The sequence below is a fragment of the Merops nubicus genome, unplaced genomic scaffold (assembly GCF_000691845.1).
Source record: "Merops nubicus isolate BGI_N331 unplaced genomic scaffold, ASM69184v1 scaffold43039, whole genome shotgun sequence".
Lineage (NCBI taxonomy): Eukaryota > Metazoa > Chordata > Aves > Coraciiformes > Meropidae > Merops > Merops nubicus.
In genome coordinates, this window is record NW_008633861.1 from 25714 (window position 1) to 42046 (window position 16333).

General features: G+C 47.8%; 1 protein-coding gene across 1 annotated transcript in view; it reads right to left on the minus strand.

The window, feature by feature from the left end:
- The window catches only part of MGRN1 (mahogunin ring finger 1, E3 ubiquitin protein ligase), a gene marked incomplete at its 3' end in the record, with an annotated part of 35763 nt that extends 25075 nt beyond the window's left edge, over positions 1–10688 (minus strand). The window contains exons 1-3 of the mRNA XM_008948388.1: positions 10576–10688; positions 7855–7943; positions 1426–1572 (exon numbers count right to left, since the gene is read on the minus strand). Coding sequence (XP_008946636.1) covers positions 1426–1572; positions 7855–7943; positions 10576–10668 — 329 coding nt within the window. The remainder of the gene's footprint in view (positions 1–1425; positions 1573–7854; positions 7944–10575) is intronic.
- Positions 10689–16333: the final 5645 nt, after the last annotated feature.

Genomic DNA, 16333 nt, shown 5'->3' on the forward strand with positions numbered 1-16333 from the left:
CCTTCACTAGCACTAAATTCACAGGAAACCTAAGGACTTAAGAGACAGAACAGAAACTATCAAGATTTCTAAGGCATCCTGCTGCATTCAGCTCTGCTCAGGAGAAGCTGCATCTAACCCAAAAGTGTTTTCAGAGTTTGGCAAGAGAGAATTTCCAAGCACTCAAAAAGGAGCTATTTATTACCTCCCCAAAATACAGGCAGCTATAGGCTTCAACAGAAGAAAAGGGGCCTAAACAAAAATTCTGGATCAGGATATCCTCCACGTTGGAGGAAGGCACATCTGGATGGGAGCACTGAGCTTATCTCATCCCTAAAAATACACTCCCCGTGCATCATCAGTGGGATGTTTACACTTGACACAAAACACACCAGCCATTTTATAGTTTGTCATACATACTCCTCCTTGCTGAAACCTCTGCAGATCCCTGCAATAAAAGGCTGAGTTTACCCCCAAAGGCAGAGCCCCACTGCAGAAGCTGTCAGCAGTGTGCACAGAGACGCTCATCAGCCAAAAGCCTCTGCTGGAGGAAGCCTCCACTAGAGGAGCTCCTGCAGCCTGAACCTCCCTTCACCCATGGAACAAAGCAAACTCTTTGTCCCATGGCCATCCAAAGCATGCCAGGACATAGGAGCAGCTCATGTGTACCAAGTCACATCAGGGAGAGCAAGTTTCACCCACCTTACCTCTTGACACAGAGAAGAAATTTTTCATAGTTTTATGGCACAGAGTGTTGATTAGAATGGTTTAAACGTGCTGGTTTAGATAAAAAGGTCTTAAAACCTGTGAGAATGCTCTAGCAGGATATGAGAAAGACTTCAAGGATGATGTTTTGACCATTCTTACTACAGCTAGCCAAAGGCTAATATGTGTACTGGGCAGGAAACACAGAGACAGGGTTCAGGTGGTGAATCCTCCTGCCAGCCATCTCACAGCAGCCTGTGCAGAGGTGGCCACGTACCCCAAAAGGGGCTTTGGGTGGCCTTCAGTTCTACAGACTAACTATGTAAATGTCAGACTGAACTGAACTTTGATGGCCCAGATGCTCCCATCAAAGGGAACACAGAAATCCAGTGAGTTAGGTGATCTGGAAAAAAAAATAGGTAGTATTTGAAAGGAAGGGTGAGTGGGTTTTCTAATTTCATAGAACATCTTGCTGACAAATCATACAACTGTGAGTTCCTCTCTGTTGTACACAGAATGGTTTCCCTAAACCCAAAAAACAACCCAAAAAGGGAACTACAGGGACTATTATCTATGTGGGGGAAGGAAGAGAAAGTAATATTCAACGCTATCAGAATCCATCAATGAGAACAAGAACAGATTTCTCCCTCCATCTGTGGCAGCACTGCCCTTAGGGGTGATTAGCAAGGGGTGTCTGAGAGCTCCTGTGCCCCTCTACGTGCCCAGAAGCCCAGGACTTACACTGCCATGCCACCAACAAACTCTTCTGTTGCCTGGCAGTAGATGGTGATGGCAACACGGGCATCCGCATCGAAGGTGAACTCCAGGCTGTACAGGACCTTCTGCTTCCCATTCTCCTCAGTAGGGCTGTCAACATCATCTTTATACCTGAAAGACAATGCCAGAGGATTAGAATGTGTATTTTTGTGAAGTAACACCAAGATCACTCTGGAGGTCAGGACAAGAGTACGTCAGTCTAGGTGTTGTAAGCAGTCAGGCACCACGGGCTTCCTTCTGGGGCTTCCCTGATTTCCAGTCTTGCCTCCAAGGATGGTTCTTCCAAGATTTGACTGAAGTTACTAAAGAGAACTATGTAAGGACAATGTTGAGGGATCTCACTCAGCCTTACAGTGCCAGGACACAGAGTGAGACAAGAAAGTGAACTCTGGCATGAAAAACCCTTTGGAGAAGATGCATTCCTTTTGAATCTTCACATCAGGCTCAGTATTTGGGCTAAACAAACCCTGCATGGGCCTGAGAAGTCTGAAGCCCAATTCTTTTAACTCTGCAAATGAAATGGTGCATGACAGGTAAAACACAAGGTTTCTGTTACACCAAGAGCTCCTGAAGTTCCACAAAAGGTACCTCAAGTGTCACACAGAAGAGGATATTCAGATCAGAAACTTCAAACACCTCGTGTACAAATCTTCAACCAAACCTTTGATGCTGCTAGTGACTGAAGTTTGCACACATGTATTGTATGAACAAAAATTAACACATTCAAGTGCATAAGAGATGCATGATAACAACATAAGAATAGTTTAGAAGTTATTTCAGTTAACATAAAGGTGAGTCATAACTTGGCTATGGGCTACTGTACAGCTGGATGCCACTGTGTGATCACCACTGCCCAGCACTACTCCTTCTCCCCACTGCTGGGAAAGGCAGGTAACAAAAGTGGTGGAGAAGGTGGATGAAGCAAGCTCCAGGGCAGCAAGCTATGGCCATGGACAAGCAGCAAGTTACAGTGTGCCACAAGTGGCTCAGGACACCAGCAGACAGAACCATAGAATTATAGACTGGGTTGGGTTGGAAGGGACCTGTAGAGGTCACTTAGTCCAACCCCCCTGCAGGGAGCAGGGACATCCCCAGCTAGGGCAGGGTGCTCAGGGCCCCATCCAAACTGACCTGGAATGGTTCCAGGGATGGGGCAGTGACCACCTCTCTGGGCAATCTGTATTGTCAGTGTCTCACCACCCTCAGCATCAAAAACTTTTTCCTTCTAACTAGTCTAAATCTGCTCTCTTTTAGCTTAAAAGCATTACCCCTTGTCCTGTCACAACAGGCCCCACTAACAAGATCATCCCCATCTTTCTTACAAGCCCCCTTTAAGTACTGAAAGTACCTGGTGCAAGCAGCCAACACAACCCACCACGAGGGGATCTCCTCTGCCTTGAAGCACAAAGTGACAGGGAGAATGAGAGGTGCACACCACCACTTGATTTACCACCCAGCTCCAGCCTCCCCCATCTACTGGTATCATCACCATTGCCACAAAGCCTGGGTCAAAGCCAGCAGCTCAACAACTCAGGAGAAGCTTGGCCCTGTCTCTGACTTCACACAGCCTCTCCCTTCCTTGATGGATGAACATGCTGCACTGTTGAAAACACTCAAAAATGGGCTAGGCAAACCTCCAGAACCCCATCTGAAAACTGTCAAGGGAATCCTTATTTACCCACTTCACTAAAGTGTAATAACTGCAGCCTAATGAAAAGGGTTCCAGGATGAGTTTTATTTAACATCACATTGAACAAGAATGGAATGTCCAGCTCTGTAGCAGGTGTAAAATAAAACTGAAAAGCAGTATAATCAAATACCTAACACAGATACTTGCACTAATGTAACCCTAATGATTCACTATAGCACTTGACATTCCTATCTGAAGTACCTGGAGAGCTCCAAACAAGATTTCTGCCAGAGGTTCACCTAGGTCAGAACAGCAAATCAAGCTGGAATACACCCATTGGGCTAGTACAAAAAAGACAAATCCCAAGAACTGAGAAGTGGCACATCTGCAGCAGCTTGGATACAACATACAGTACAGAGAAAGGTGGTATTTTCACACAGGCTAGTTGCAGTCAAAGAAAATAATCATGGCATTTCAAGGCTGCAAAAAAAGTAACACTGTGGCCAGTAGGGCAGGTCTGCCTAGAAAACATGGGGGTAGCCTCAAGGTCTTGTGCTGGACTGCCCAAGAACACAGACAGCAACAATCTGCTCACAAGTGCCATGTGTATCCAAAAAAGCAGCAGCAAAAGCTTCTGCAAATGGTTTCTTGCTGTGCTGCCCTCCATTGATAGGAGGCTGGCAGAGAAGGATCCAGGCTATGATATGCTTCCTCCAGAAGAAGTAGGGAGAACCAGCACCCTTCCCAGGCAAGCACTGATGAAGGCTCCTTCATAGCTGGGTATTTGCTGCATACAGAGGGATGTATTAAAATAGAAATGCCTGGCACATGCACGAGTTAGAGACAGACAACACAGATCTAGGTACCTGTAACAGCCCCGAGTAACAAGCTGGGAGACCTGGGAGTGCAAAGCAGATCACACAAAAGCAACATGAGGTTAGTAAAACCACTGCCTGTTTTGTCTTCTCAGTGTGGTCACTAAAAACACACAGGTTTCTCCATCACCCTCCTGCTCCCAGCTTCACCCCTGCACCTCCCTGCCAGCACTATGAATGTGATTCCAGCCTTTCAAGAAGAAAAGACAAGAATAGATCTGTTGCCCTGGGAAACCACTGAGGGGCCACTACCAACTGCAGTGCCTGAAGAGAAGGTTTCTGCAGGATGCATCTGCTGGGAAGTTGGAGAGGTAGAGCCCTGTCTGCCTGGAAGAGCATCCCTTGAGCTGGGAGCAAGGCACACGTGCTTCAATGTCCCAGCAATGCTCTGTACACCTTCTCTTGCTGCAACATGCCTGGTGCTGGAGGTTAAGGAAACCATCAGGCACACAGCAAGGGGTTCAGGGGAGAAAAGACTGCAGAAGCAGCTATGCCAGCTGGTAGATGCACCAAGGAACAAGCAAGGACTGCTTTGGTGCATACTCTGCAAGGCAGAGACATCACATAGTTCCACCTTAAGGTGCAGGAACAGTGGGATGTAGCTCCAGGGGAGTAACAAGACAAAGTCACACATTTTGCATTCCTTCTTTCTTTGCAAGGGATGTGGCAGACAAGGAAGTGGTTCAGGAGCATTTCAGGTGGTTCAAGAGCTCTTCAGTGTCCATTTAGTCAAGCCCTACAGACAGTGTTGGTGTGAGGTGGCCACAGATGCATGCACAAGCTGAGTGACTTGGCTAGGTGTGCCTCCTGGGCATGCACACAGGTTAATCACACAGCCTTCCCAACCACGTGTAGAGAGCAGAAGAGACTGACCACCTTGGAGAACAAAGAGCTGATCCAACCTTAGGATGGAAAAGGCAAAGCAGGATGACCAAGGGAGCTGAGGCCACCTGGTCTGACATGTCTTCTGGATAAAACAATGGAAATGCTCCAACTTTTTGTTTGTCTGTTAAAGAATTAAAAAATAAAACAAACATCATTAACAACAGCCATGACAATTTTATAGAAATAGGTTGAGTCGAACCTGATTTCATCCTTTGAGGAGATTAAAAAGTTTGACCAACAACTCAGCAGGCATGCAGGTTAAAAGCATTGCTTGACTTTATATTGTGAGATGTGGATTACAACAGCGTTGGAGCAGGCATGAAATGGGGTAAGAACCAGCTGCCATCCCTCCAGCACTGACTTTCACTGGGGGAAATCATCACCAAATGGAGGCTTTCCTGCCTGGGCTTTCTGCAGAGACCTGCACACAGTTTAACAGCACCCAGGGTGTGCAGAGCAGGCAGTCCCAGCACCCTCACCATCCCCACCTCCACTGCAGGGGGAACAGCTCCAAGGATCAAGGCCAGCCCTGCTGTGCTGGAGAGGGAAGAGAAGGGATGTCCTTTCTCTCTCCCACAGCAACTCACCAGTCTCCCCTCGATCCCTGTCATCCCTCTCAGGCCCTTATCCAAAATACTCCGTGGCCCCACTACTCTCTATGACATTGCTGCTGCTTCAGACACATTCCCAAACACTACAGTTGCTGATTCCTTCCACGTTTTTGTTCTGTGATGCTACCTGAAGCCCACAGCCCACACTGAAGAGTCCGTCCCAGGATGGAACTCTTCCATGAAGCACGTTGCCCTGTGAGCTGATCTTCCTTCTGCAGTGGGAAGTGCTTTCAAGGTGAGAGTAAACAGCCAGTACCACCCCATCAGGTACTCCAGCTCTGAAATAAAGCTTCCAACCCAGGGCCAAAAGAGGGACACAAGACAGACATGACCCAATCTTTTTCTGTTAGTGGTTAACAGCAAAACTCATGCTACTCTCCCTCTGAGGTTCACAGAGTTTTTCCCTGCTAGAAATGAAGCACTCACGTGAGGTGTCAAAGACTGAGAACTTCAACTCCAATAGCCACAGGTTTATTGCTTCTCCCCAAAGCTGCTGTAAGTACTCAGGATTTGGCAAACTCAGAATTTTGTCTGGTTAGGGATTGGCAGGAAGCCCAGACTGAACATTTCTTCCTATTCCTCCATAAAGCCCTACACTCCAAAGTATGGATCAACACCCTCTCCAGAGGTGAACAATGAATTTTCAATTAAACCCATGGAAAACCAAAAATCTTGTGAAGACTTTACCATCAGAACCTAGACACCCAGCTCAGTATGATTTTATTTAGGGGAGGTGGTAAATTAAATTTAACTACTTCTGGAAAGAATGTGCAAGCCTCCACCACTGGCTGCAAATAAGCCAAGCTGGAGAGGGCACAAAGTGTCTTTAAGTGCACAGAGGAAGAAAGGAAAAGCCTCAAGTCCAGAACAGCAGAAAAGCAGGAGACAGAATGTGCCCTTGGGGACTAGCAATTAACATCTCATTTTTTGTCTACACCAGTAGAAACTTAAATAAGAGTAATGGTGGTGGTGGTGTTGTCACTAGCACAGCAGCAGCACCACAAGAGCCTGTGAGACAGAAAAAGAACTGATGGTACCAGGAATTAAGATGGGTACAAATGTAGACACTGTCAGGGTGCACAGACACTACATTTCAAATAGCCCAGAGCTGCAGCTCCCTTCTGGGGCACAGGACGTGCAACCACAGAAAGCAGAATGACAGAACTGTATGTACTAAACCCCCCCAGCTCCTCCACTCACAGCAAGGCCTCTCCCAGTGGAAAAGCCACTTCCCATTTGGCTTCTGAGAGATGTTACAGTTTATATGGATGTCTGCAAGGAGAGCAAAATACCCTTTCCACAGCAAGTGTGGGAGGAAAGCAAGACTCTCCTAGAGAAGCACTGCAACCTCCAGCTGAAGCAGCCAGCCAGCATTCAGAGCTGTTTACCAACAGGTACTTTTTCAGAAGTTCTTCTCCCTTTTCCTGTTCAATCAGTTTGGAAACCACAGGTATTGCTAGTTTTAAAAAAAAACAAAAACCAACAACAAAACAAACAACAACAAAAAAAAATAAACAAAACCCCAACCTCCAGTTTTCACATAAAAACAGAGGGGTTTGTGTGGTTATGCCTCAAATCACTCACGTTACGCCACGCTCTCGGAACCACCTTGGCTGGGAGTTGAAGCTGGCCCCCAGCCAGCCCTGCACACCCAGGATTCAGAGTGACTCAAGATCTTTGAGCAATGCTCTGCCTGGACATCTGCCCAGCTGCTCAGACCAAAACAAAGCCCTGTGTGCTGGGCCCCAGAGTTCCAGCCAGCTGTTTCAAAGAGGGCAGCTGCAGGTCCAAGTGTTGGCCATCGTGTTTAATCCAGCTAGAGCTGCTCTAGGTCTCAGTGCAGAGCAGTGAAAGGCCACAGATCTCCAGGATTACCCAGACCTCCTTCCTCTACACGTGAGACACGAGCCATCCAAGCAAATGTGTAATGCTAGGATCAAACTTTATCTTGGCAGCAGGAGAAACCTGAGGGAAGTTTCACTCAAGACCAATCAGTCTTCCCAGCCTGGGACTTGCACCAGAATCAGCTACTTTCTGTCTTCTCCTTGCACAAGAATGCAGAAAGGAATCTGTCTGTAGGTTTTATTGGCTTGACTAAGATCTTCTGTTCATGTTAATGACTTCATGCTTTTGTTTACCACTCCAGTCTGTCCTGTAGAGACAGATACATCACTAGTCCTGTTTGGAAACACAGATTGCTCAAGTCTAGGGATAAGGAGCATATAAACCACTTGAAAGCTCTGGCCACAAGGGAACACAGAAACCTCTGGACAAGTCTAGCAATAAGGATCTGGAATCCAGGTCTTTCTCCAAAACCTTATCAAATACAGCTTGGCTCTGGATGGCAGATGGCTGGGTTGAATAAAACAAAAGGTTCAGGCAATATCCGTACCTCACAAGTCGGAGAGAGTCTTTGCGGATATTCACCAAACTTCTCAGGGTCTTCACTGGCTCATGTGGGGCTGGAGTTACATAAGGAAACTGGAACAAAAAGGCAAATAATTCTCCTATTATTATACTATAAAAGGTAGCAGCATGCTACTTAGCATGCAATTTACCCAAACTAAGAAACATCCACTTTTAAGGGTACTCGGTACAGCAGCCACCAGGAAGAGTAATGGAGAATTCTATTTATAGCTAAATCAAGCATGTTTCAGGGTGAAAATCCTGCTCTGGCCCAGCAGTAGCTCATGTTGGGTGTACACAATTCAAGAAAGGGTATTTTCACAAGCTCTTTTGCTGCACCCCGAGTTCTCAGTCTGGAAAACTTTGGCCTCACAAGCTTTTATTTCCACTAAAGAAACCACCTTCAGCCTGAGCAGTAGAAATGCAGCTCTTTCATGTGTGTTACAGCATGCAAACAGTGACTTGACTGCTAATCAGCATGCTGAAGCCCTGGATTACTGGGGGAAGCTCTTTTTACTCTGAAACAATGGGGCAAATGTTCTGGAAAAGAAAAGAGACCCGAATAGGGAGCCTCATTCTATTCTACAGTCAAGAGACCTTCTCTCATAGATTGTCCTCTAAATAAAGGACAATAAATTTTCAGCCTGTAATTCTCCTTAACAGTCACAGAAGCTCCAGCAAGAAATTCAAAGGGAACTGCACACAGTGGCAACCACAACCTGTACAGCTGCAGACCTGCCTGCTAGACCTCCCATCTGCTCAGCAAAGCCTGAAGCTGAAGCATCTACTCACACAGCTGCCAAGTTTGGTGGGTGCTCAGAGTGGAGACACAGCCGTGCTCCATGTCAGAGCAACAGCTCAACACAAAGGTACAAAGCTACAGGACAGGCTTCAGGCAGAAGGTTCCTCTGGGTGTATCCAAAATAGTGCCACCAGGCAGCCTGATGAGATTTGAGGTCTTTCACACACACATGTCTATAAGCTGGCCTGCAGTGGTGTAGAGAGAGTGACTGGCATGGAGCTGAAGTACCAGGGACCACCAATAGACCTGTTGCCTTCAAAATGCAGAGTCTGCTGAAGAGGCAGCCACATTCTGCTGCAGCTGAACCCCAGGGCAGCTCCAGGGGACCCTTTAGTGTTGTCCCCTCAAGCCACAGAAATGTACTGGTGAGGCAGTGGCCAGAGCCTGAGGGAACACGTGCCCTTTCCTGACCTGTGCCACAGCCACGGGCAGCAGAGAACTCATGGGGCAGCAGCAGCTACCAACTGCTTGGTGCTGTGGTTGGCAGCACTGCCCTACCCAGAGCAGTCAAGACCTCAGTTACTCCAGAGCAAGAGCCTGGCCCACACCCAGAAAGCAGTTTTGCTGTTCTGCATTCAAGTGTTTTTTTTCCTTGAAGATTAATCAGAGCTGCCAAAGGGCATTAACTTTCCACAGGCAAACTACATACCACGGCAGCCTCCCTCTCTTAAACCCATTTGGCAAACACCCCACTGTGTTAGTGGTGTTCTCACCCACCCCTCTGAAGAAATGATGAAATTCAGTGCTGGGATGTCTACAAGGAAACCCAGGCTGAGACATGCAGGCAGTTTAACTCTGCCAGGACAATCCCTACAGCCACAGGCCCGTGGGATCTTCAGCCAACAGCTGCATCTTCTGCTCTTCTTGGAGCCCTGTGCAGCTGCTTGTCACAGAGCAGAAGAGGAGCAGTTGGGTTTTAACCCCTGTCCTGCACAGGCACGTGGTGAGCATCCCCACATTCACACAGCACTGTTACATCCAGAACAACTTCCACCTCCAGCCCCTCCTTCCCAAATCTGTTGCTCATCTGCACTTCCTGATCTAACAAGGGCTTTCCAGACTCTCCTACTCTGCAGAGTCCTGTTCACTAACTGTGGTGCTCAGACCAGCGGAGCAGCCCGAGGACAACTCAGGGAGCAGAAGGTGCTTGTCACCAGGCCATTCAAACACCCAGTCATCCTGCCTCAGCTCCCCCACCTGTAAACCAGGGGTGGTGCTGACCTGCCTCCAGAGCACTACCACCATCAATGAACTGGTAGTCACATAACACCTGCATAAAATCCCTATCTGTCCCCCACAACAGCACTGGTCCCTGCTCACAGAGACACCTGAGAACCCAGAAATGCCTTCATGTTCCAGCTGGGAAGACTAAAGGAGAGGCTTTCCACATAGCCCACCTAGGCTACCAAGCAAACAAAACCCAACAAGCAGCAGGATCTGTCTTAACACTGCTCTGTGCTCAGTCAGGCCACTCGTTTACACTGAGAACAACACACACATGCTGGCTGGAATCCACCTGACATGCCCAGGAGCCTTGTGAAGTTCAAGCCCTGTGAGTGATCCACAGCCTTCTCCTCTCTGCAGCACCCTTTGCAGTCACTCAGGCAGAATTAGTCCAAAAATCTGTACTCCCAAGGCTTCTTCACCCAGTATTTCTTCCTTCTGCCTTCAGGGAAAACAAGTCTAGAAGGTGAAGACTTCTTAGAAAAACTCTTGCTTGCTTCTGAACAGCAGCTGGCAAGCTGGGATGTGGGAGGGGGAAACACTCTTGTACCTCCCACTGGAATCCCACTCCCCAGGCAGCAAGGGTCTCTTAGGCTGGTGCTATCATCCTCTACAAGCCCCACACGAGGTTCTCCAAAACAGGCAGAAACCAAAAGGGTAAAACAGCACATAGGAACTTGCCTGAACAGGTCTGTTCCCGAGGAAGTTCAGATCCATGTTCTCACCAAAAAGGTAGCCCTCGGGGTGAGGGGTGTCAAACTTCTCACCTCCCATAAAGAAGTGACTTGCAAAGTAGTTTCCTAGAAAAAAAAAAACAACAAAAACAAAGAACAAACAAGGGAATTAAAAAAGAAAAAAAAAACAAAAACAAAGCACAAACAAGGGAATTAAAAAAAAAAAAGAAAAAAAAACAACTCTAAATGAGTGCTTCCCAGAGAACAGCTGGTCTGTGCAGTTTTTAATTCACAAGTATAAAAGAGCACAAGACATAGAAAATACTTGTTGGTTCACTCCTTCCCCATACTACTGACAGCCACTGCCAACAGCAGAAGCAAGGGGGAAAAAAGACCTCACATCATTACAGTGGAGAGGATTCCATTTTAGCTTCTCCAGAGGGACAGGGAGCAGTAAGAGCCAGCTCTTTCTACTATTGCTGAATTCTGATGAATTCTTCCTCTTTTCTCCACCTTCCAGTGTGAAACCCAGTCCCCCAAACACCATCGACCTGCTCAGAGAAGGATGAGGCTGCAAAAGCCACTGCAAAGCCCTGCAGAGCCAGAGGAGCTCCCACTGGGCAACGTTTGCCTTCCCTCCCCTCTTTCACTCCCATACCCCAGGGTAAGAACCACACAGAACCTTTACTGTGAGCACTAGACACCTTGATGCTGAATTTAACTCAGATATGAACTTCACAGAGTTACAATTTCAGAGGAATAAATACCAGAAGAGAACTAAAATAAAAGGCTCCACCTAAGCCACTTCCCTTGAAGTTTCAGAGTGGGGGTTCCTCAAGTGTGTGAGGAAAGGACTGAGCCAAATGTACATTTGCTTCCCTACGTGCAAAGCACAGACAGCATAAAATTTGTTTTAAAATGAGTCATTACAGCAGCAGTAACTAATCATCAGAGGCATTGACAGAAGGATTTGCAGTCCCTCTAGCTAGGAGCAAGGATGATTTACTCTGAAATGGAAGGGTTTTCATGAATGGCTCCAGTTTTTCCATTAAGGCTTTTTTTTTTCCTTTATGCTTCATGAAAGACTTTTCTTGCTCTGCACAGATGGTTGTGCTTTAATGGCCACGGCAGCTACTGCTGAGCTCAGCTGACAAGCATCCACCAGATGTTTATGCTACAGAAACACGTCCTTCTTTCCAGATACAACAACCAGCTTCAGCACAGGTCCAGAATCTACCTCCAATGTCCTACAGCAGCAGCACTGTGACAAAATGTAGATGCTGCAGATGACAGGCAACCTTTGCCCTCCCCTCTCAGAAGCAACAGATTGAAAAGCTGACCTGTGTATAACCTCCCAGCACAGCAAGCTGGGTACAGCCCCTTCACCTGAGATATGCTGCAGCTTTCTACCCTTATCCCAAGGTTCAGCAAAGCATGATGAGCACTAGGGTTCAGGAATGGATTTTGCCTTTTACACGGTGAGGTAGGGCTGTGTTTTGGAGCCTTTTGTCTCATTAAGTGTGAAGACAAAGCTTGTGCAGGGTGTCTCAGCACCACGGCAGCCGATTAGCTGGGATCAGTCAGACAGATCCCTCCTATCCCATCAATCAGACACCCTGGGGCTCCACTCACCTCAGCAAACCTGTATTCCCCAAATTCACAGCAGAGCTACTCTCGTGGAAGGAGCTCTGCCTCCCACACGCAGAGGACTCCTGGCCACCACTGGAACCCCACTGATCTAACTGGAAGCCACAGCTTCAATTCTGCCTTCAGACTGAAGGCTCCCTTCACCTGCCTGCTAAGTCACCTCCTGCAACAGGAAGGTGATTTCTTTTTTTCCCTAGAGGCACTTCCTTCACAAATAAACAAGAAACTAGTCAGTGCCAGTCACAGAGAGCACGAGGAAAAGAACTCTGGTGAGCAGAACACCCCTGGGCTCTGCCAGTGCTGCTACAGATACAAAAGCTGCCACGTCCAAGTTCTCAACAGCAAAATGAGCAAACAGGGATGGCAGCAAACTGTCTTCCCAAATTTATAACACAGCTTTTTAGCTGCTAAAAAAAGATACTCTACTGCAAGCTTTCAGAAACCAGTTGCTACAACAACACACAAAGCTCAGAGCTCTCAAGGTAAGACCAAAGTTATGCATCATTCCTCTCAACCACCGTCACCAGCAACTCCCAGTTTGCCAAGCTGCAGACAAAAATGCTTTAAGAAAGAACTTTGGAAAATGTCACACCAAGGACTAAAACGACCAAGAAACTTCAAAGAGGAAAAACTGAGGTATCCTCTTTCCCAGTCCCCACGACACCCCCCCCATCTAGCACAAGACTGGTAGGATTTCTAGTGCCTCTAAAAGCCTTGTATACATTTTCTCTGCATTAAAATCCTGCTGCAGCTCCACCTCTAGGTTCTGTTTCCAACTCCCCTACAAAGACAGCTTTAGGATTTTAGCCACACCTCTTGAACCCTGTTCCCACATGTCCCCCCAGCCTACAAACCAATCATCATCTACCTTATGCAGGCCAGCTCTACACAGAGCTCTGTAGCTATGGACACCAGGAGGAATCTCAGCACCATCTTCTTTGGCAGGAAAAAAGAAAACCAAAAAGAAAAAAAAAATCTTTGGATTAACCCTCCACAGAACTGCTACGAACAAAAATCCTCTAGGAAAATACAGAGACATGCTTACAAGGAAAGGATTATCCACAAATAAATAAAGACAGAATATGATTGAAAAAGCCAGAGCAAAGGAAAACTGCAGCTTTCCTTCCCCAGAGTAAATCAGCACAGAACACAGGGGACAGTAGACAAAAGACAGTCAGGACACGTGGATGAAGTAGTCACCAGGTAGATGAAACACAAGCAGTGGTTGTAAGAGAATTTATGTGGTGGAAATCCTTACAGTGGCTGGAAAAACACCACTGGGACACCCAGAATGGCCAAATCCAACACATCAGTTTGTCCCATGCCAAAGAAAAGAGGGACCCAAGGCTCCTCTGAGGCATCAAGTGACACAAAACTACTTAACATTTATGGTGCTGGGGTTTTATTACCATAAATGCACCAGCATTGAGCAACAGACACCTTCCACCACAGCATGCTGAGGGACACACTGACAGCCTGAGCCTGAACCAGCACCACGGCTGGATGAGGCCACCTCGACTCCCTCAGCACCCATCCCTGCTGGGCCACCAAAAGGATGGCTGGGGATGAAGGAAAGGGAATGCTCCAGTCCATGGGAAGTGGTGGTGGCCATCACCAGCAGGGTTGGGCTGAATCCCCCCCCAGAACTGCAGCAGGAGTAATGGGAGACAGTTAGGAATGAAAGGGTGAGGAATGAAAGCTACAGGTGAAATACAGGAACACACTTCTGCCCTGACACTGTCCCAGGACACGTGGCTTACAAGATAAGAATGAGGTGATGAACTGGGTCCAGCTCTGGATATTCTTCTCCTGTGGAAAACTGCTCTTTCTTTGATTAAAGCCTCATTCCCAAAGTAATCTGCCTCCTTTACCTCCTCCCAAAAATATCCAGGGAATTCTCTTTCAAGGGCCTACTCCAGGGGAGAAAAGCCATCTCAAGGGCATGTGCTCCCTGCCCTGCTCTGGAACGAGAGAGGAGCTGAGGAAGATTAAAGCATCATTCCCAAACAAGAAAGCAGTTCAGCTGCAGAGAGGAGTAATCTGCCTCCTTTACCTCCTCCCAAAAATATCCAGGGAATTCTCTTTCAAGGGCCTACTCCAGGGGAGAAAAGCCATCTCAAGGGCATGTGCTCCCTGCCCTGCTCTGGAACGAGAGAGGAGCTGAGGAAGGAGCTGCAGAACACCCTGGTGCATTGCTCACTGGTTGCTAAAGCAATAGAGGCAACATGAGATTACATGCAAGAACATGGTTCCTTTTACTGCTTCCAGCACAGAAGCACTGTGAAGATCATGACTGTTCCTTGCAGTTACCCGTTTTTAGCCCGTTTCATGGTGGCACTAATCCTTCTGGACAAACTCAGCCCTTCTCCAGCCCCTTTCCAGCTGGTCAGGCAGCCACAATGCCAGCACAGCCTCCAGAAAGCAAGCAAGAAAGGTTAAAAGGAACCAGTGAAGAGGGATCAGAGAAGGGAATCGGGTGTCACCTTATAGCTATTGAGCAGCCTCAGCCCCTCAGAGGCAGGAGGGGAAACACAGATGAGCCACACCCAGAGCCCTGGAAGAATGGGCAGGGCGTTTTCAGAGGGTTTTTAACTCCACAACTGCATACCCGTGACAGGAAAGCTGTTAAACGATCTGTGGATGCCTCATTAGGGACTCTGGCTCATAAGGATTCCACAACAACCTCCTCAATCCACCACAGAGCAGGGGAGTGACCCAGCAACAACCACCTCGAGAGCCAGTGAGGGAGATGGGAACATGGGCGGCTGTGACTCAACAAGGTGCTGTCACTGGGTACCACCTGGTAAAGTGACTGTGCTCCTTCCCACAGCCAGAACACCTGTATTCCGTGGTGTATTCCTCACACAACACATCCTCCTCATGAGGTGGGGTGTTTGCTCCAGGACACAAACCCCACGTCCTTCGAACCGCTGCCCAGCTCGTCCAGACGCTCGTGGCAAGTCGAGAGCTGCTCAAAACAGGGGCATGGAGGGGAAGGACCCAAAAGGTGACAGGCAGCCCTGGGTGGATGGGGAACCTCAGGAACAATCTCTCACATCTTCCAGCCTTTCAGGGGCGAGCAGCCAGGAGACTGCCCGAGTCTGGCTGACACTCCAGCCAGCACACCTAACGCAGCCAAGGGGAAAGTGGCTTCTTCCAGGGCCAAGGGGGAACTGCCTTCTTCCAGGCAGGCAGGCAGCAGCAAGTCAGAAATCATTAGCAACCATTTAGCTTGTGAACTTTCTGTACTACTTCCAGCTTGCCTCCTGAAATCAAATGAAACCACACATGCTCACTCCCAGTTGTCTCCACTGTCAGGTTTTGTACCAGTCAGCACCAATCTTCCCAGTCCCAGGACAAACACACTCAGGACTGTAGGACCAGAAGGCACAGTGTCCTTCTGACCAGGCTCCACCTGAAGAAGAGGGGCAGGCTGCCATCCTAACAGCCCTTGTTGTCCTGCTGTTTAGTCACCTTCCTTGATTCTCCACCTTAGAAGTGTTCATGGCCTCTTCTTCTGCCTAGAATGATCTTGAGCTCAAACAGCCCCTCTCCCTTCCTGAAGTCAAGGGGATGCTTGTTGGGTAAACCTGGAGAAGGTGAAGAGAAAGGCCTAGCCTAAAGCCACTATGCTCACAGAAAGAGCACAAGCAAGTGCAACAGAAAATTAATTAACAAGCATCTAATTGTATCCAAAGCCTTTAAAGGAAGTACTGGCATTTTTTGTTAATTAGCACTTTGAAGCCATTAGCTGTGCAGTGTTAGAAGGGAGGTACAAGGTGTAGAATGCTCTTTGGCAGCACCTAGGTCAGCAGACCCCTTCCAGGGCACAACCCAACCCCACTGCAATGGTCCAGAAACAACAGGGTGATGGTTTGAGAGCAGCTGTTTAATGTTCATTGCACAGGGTGGTCATCATTAATCCAGTGTGTATCTAAAATCCTAAGTGTCAACACAGACCAGGAGCAACCTCTGTGCTGGAACCTCGCAGTGATAGCTGCCTGTCCTAGCAGCCCAAGGAGCTAGTTCTCACCCCCCTAAAAAAAAACAGTTACATTTTCTAAGAAAGCCAACAGAGAAGAATTTTTCTAGGCACGTTTCCCCCTTCCTGCTCCTCC